Source organism: Nicotiana sylvestris, chromosome 5 (assembly GCF_000393655.2).
Source record: "Nicotiana sylvestris chromosome 5, ASM39365v2, whole genome shotgun sequence".
Classification (NCBI taxonomy): Eukaryota; Viridiplantae; Streptophyta; class Magnoliopsida; order Solanales; family Solanaceae; genus Nicotiana; species Nicotiana sylvestris.
The window spans coordinates 145836532-145840616 of record NC_091061.1 but is presented as its reverse complement, the minus strand read 5'-3'; the positions used below and the strand labels follow the sequence as shown (position 1 = coordinate 145840616).

The window sequence follows — 4085 nt, the reverse complement described above, 5'->3', positions numbered from 1 at the left end:
GGAACGGACAGGTTGAATCGACCAACAAAACTAGAATCCAAAATCTTAAGAAAAAGTTGACCGACACCAAAGAAAAATGGAAGAAAATTCTTCCCGAAGTTCTTTGGCATACCGCACAACCTCGAAATCCAGTACCGGGGCTACCCCGTTCTCATTCGTTTATGGCGTCGAAGCTCTAATGCCAATCGAAGTCGAGGAGCCAAGAATTAGGTTCCGATATGCTATAAAGGAACCCAATGACGAGGCCATGAATACTAGCTTGGAACTATTGGATGAAAGGCGTGAAGCCACCCTTATCCGATTGGCCGCCCAAAAGTAGCGATCAAAAGGTATTATAATGGAAGGTCCAACCTTCAATACTTTAATGTCAGGGGCTTAGTACTAAGGAAAGTCACGCTGAGCACCTGAAATTCAAACGATGGGAAATTGGGCCCGAATTGGGAAAGACCATACCAGATTCTTTAGGTCACAGGGAAAGGATCCTATAAACTCGGGATGATGAACGGGGAACAACTACCGATCAATTGGAATGTATCTCACCTAAAACAATATTACTGCTAAGGTACGACCCCATTCATTTCCTTTTATTGTTTGACTAACACTTGCAGGAGATCGACAAAAAGCAGCACAAAGTCTTTAGGTTTGAAAACACGCGTTGCACTCTTCTTTCCTTAGACCAATTTTGTCCCAAATGGGTTTTCCAGCAAGGTTTTTAATGAGGAAATCGTGCTAACTTAGAATCAAAGGTCGATCATGAATCGGTGTCGAAGATTGTATTTACAGTATCTAATATTTGTCTACAATCAACCTTGAATACTAGGGGTCATTAACCTCGGATATCAAATTACTTTAGCAAGGAAATTGTTTCATAGTGAAAGGGTCTCAATATGTAGGATTTGTTGTAAGGGCCAAACGGTCAAACGAACCGTGCTCACGGAGATTGCTCGAGCCTTGACATAAAACATGTACGCATGTATAACTGTTTAGCACAATAATAAAGGGAAGTGCTTTCCTTGCATTCATCTTAAGTTTAAAAGTTTTCTCTTTACATCCCTTAAATAACTTCATACTTTTGAACTCCTCAAAGAAACGAGCTTAAGGGCCGACTATAACCAGAATTCGGATGATCACTCCCTCACTCGGGGGCTGTCGTCCGAAAACAAACTCAAACAAATCGAGCTATTAAACATCGGGGATGCAAGACCTATTAGGAAACCCCTGAATTTTAAAGGCCACGGCCACACGCACTCGGGGACTGTTATCTTAGGAAAGCCTGGATAACTCAGGGAAGCAAGCCCACTGGGATACGCCAGAAATTAAAATTCCACGACCATATTAACTCGCTCAGAGACGTCCGAGAGCCGTAATAAAAAATAGGCCTTTGAAATTTTCGTAACCATTTCTAAAGGCTACCCTCGGCAAACTATATTTTGAATTACTTACTTTGGGAGAAAGTTCCCCATGACACCGAACTCAAAACGCCTCAGAACAGAATAATATAAAGGCAGGGTTTGTTTGAACTTACACAATCTAAGTTATTTTATGCTAAGACATTCCGACCTTTATGAATACAAGTAATAAAGCAAAGAAAAATTTCGAAAACCAAAAGGGAAAAGAAAGCCTATATATTTACCCAATAGTCTTTTACAGAGGCCAAAATGGCTTAATTCAAAATTTTATAATGGCCGAAACAACCTCAAAAAGATGCAAAATAAAAGCAAAAAATATAAAGGCCTAAATGGCCTGGTCTTCATCGAAGGCAGCATCTCCACCCTCAGGATCTTCCCCGCCTTCAGATTCACTTAAACTCTCTGAGTCTTCCTCGGAAAAGGCCAACTTTTGAGACCTGGCTTCTTCTGCTTTGGCGTTCTCGAGTTCAGCCAGTATATCGAAGCCCCAAGCATGGACTTCCTCAAGAGCTTCCCTTCGAGCTTGCCACTTTGCATGATCCGCCATGCGTTTGGCCAGCACCTGGATGGCCTCGACGTCGACCTTATATTGGGCCACTTTAGCATAAACTTTGGTGTTGGCCATGGCCACCTCAGATTTGGCCGCCTCAAGTTCATTGGCCAAGTTTGCCTTATCATAAATAACCGAGTCCAATTGGGATTGAAACTCCTCAATTTTCTTGACCTGCACCAAGGCTTTCTCTCTTGCAGCACGGAGCTGGGACTCGGCCGATTCCAGCTCTACTTGGATGGCCTCCTTTTTCGAGGCCAAGATGTCCATATTTTTCTTGAACTCCTCAGCCTCAGCCCATATTGTATCTACCTGTTCCTAAAGCTAACCGATCTGTTCAAGCCTTTGACAGACCTGCAGGATCGGATCATTAGTAGTGATCTCCAGTTTGTCTTCACTATCGTGAAGCACTCGAAATACCTGCTCGGCCATCTCGGTATTCTTCCCCCGAGCTACTTCTAATTTGGCCTGAAACTTCTCACTCCGAAGCTTGTAAACATCCCTCTTCTTGGTGAGTTCCCGAACCTCAGCCTCGTGCTCCTCCAAAATTCGGAGGAAAGCCTCATAATGCAATACCGAAGCCTGCAAGCAAGAAAGAAGATGTTAGAATTATTTACAACTCCAAGTTTAAAATAAATAATGAAGTGGCCCTCGAAGTTACCCAATTCAGAGCATGTTGGACCTTATTAAATAGGCAAGGAGCTCCCACCGCATTCATCACAGCTTGATCTTCCTCGGTTACCAAGCATTTAAGGTAGCTAGCAACCCCCACGAGGGTAGAGAAGACCAGGTTGGCATCCTCCATGATAGAAAAAGCTATCGACCGCCTGCTATCGGGGTTAACACTTGGGGCCGGAAATTGATCCACCAGTTTTGGGCTCGATGAAGACCTTGTAGCACCCAATGACAGTACTTTCTTTGGCACTGGCAAGTCACTAAACCCAGTGACATCCTCCGAGGCAACGGACTCAAATCTGTCCAAGAAGCCATAGATATCAGTCGCCCCCTAAGGCCCCTCATAAGAACGACCTTCTAACATACCGGCCTTGCGGATCATAGCGTCCGAAATCTGAGGGGATCCGGAAGTATCGATCACTCCAAGATCGTCCCTTGGGACATCTTCCGCTACTCGAGAAGCCTCATCCCCGGTCTCTCTCTCTCGACCATCTCAGCTTGGGACAGAGTGGCCTCAACTCCTTCTGGTTTGGGAACTTCGGCCAAAGCTCCCTTATCAACCTCCTCCGGTTTGGAGGGCTTTTGTATCGAAGCACTAGTCCGCACGCGGTCCACCAGTTTAGACCTTCCTCTTCTTCTTCTTCGGACTCATCCCTTAGTCAACGGATTGAGTTCGAAGGTAGAGCACCGGAACACCCCCCCCTCCCGAGTTTGCGAGACCTCCTCGTCGGTCTCTTCTTTTCCGAGTTCGGGGGACTCGAGACCCTTTTTATCTTCTTGTCGTCGTCGTGCTTCAGAGCAGGGGACTTGGGAGGCACATCCTCATCACCGGATGGAGGCCTCATAGCAACGTCTTTAGGGAGACCTACAAAAGGAAACAGAGCAAATAAGAATTTCGCAATGCAATAAGGAAATCAAATAATATCGAATCAGAGGAGAAAACCTACCATGATTAAGGGCCTCCCATCGACCCTTCAATAACTCCATCCAAGCATGCTCGGAGTATGGTCTCTGTGACACCAGTCCCTTGACCTATTGCTTGAGTTCGGGAACTACGTCCGGTACCTGGGCCACATCTGCAACGACAAAAGCATAGATGAGGAAAGAAGATAAGAAGTAAAACAGCAAAATTCAACATTCAAGGCGAAGTACTACTCACGCTTCATGTTTCATTTCTCAGGAAACAGCATGTCTTCGGCAAGGATCAGGTCCAAAGTCCTTATTCGGACGAATCGGCCCATCCAACCTCAATCACGAGCCTCGTTTATGCTCGAGAATGGGGCCTTGCTGGTCCGGCGAGCAAGCTTGATCAGCCCTCCTTGATAGATCGTCGAGCTTGTGACCCAGAGACCGATGAAGATCAAAATCGGCCAAGATCGAGACCGAGTAAGATAGAGATGGAGCAAGATCGAGGGAAACCTACCGAGCCAAATAACGGAAAGCCGAAATAT

At 45.6% G+C, this 4085-nt stretch overlaps 1 protein-coding gene across 1 annotated transcript; it reads right to left on the bottom strand.

Annotated features, from left to right (window-relative positions):
* Window positions 1-1734: 1734 nt before the first annotated feature.
* LOC138869454 (uncharacterized) lies at window positions 1735-3621 on the bottom strand. The gene is made up of 4 exons (XM_070147073.1): window positions 3582-3621; window positions 3399-3499; window positions 2314-2541; window positions 1735-2271 (listed from the first exon to the last, which is right to left on the bottom strand). The coding sequence occupies exons 1-4, from the start codon at window positions 3619-3621 to the stop codon at window positions 1735-1737; spliced, it is 906 nt and encodes a 301-aa protein (XP_070003174.1).
* Between the last annotated feature and the right edge of the window lie 464 nt (window positions 3622-4085).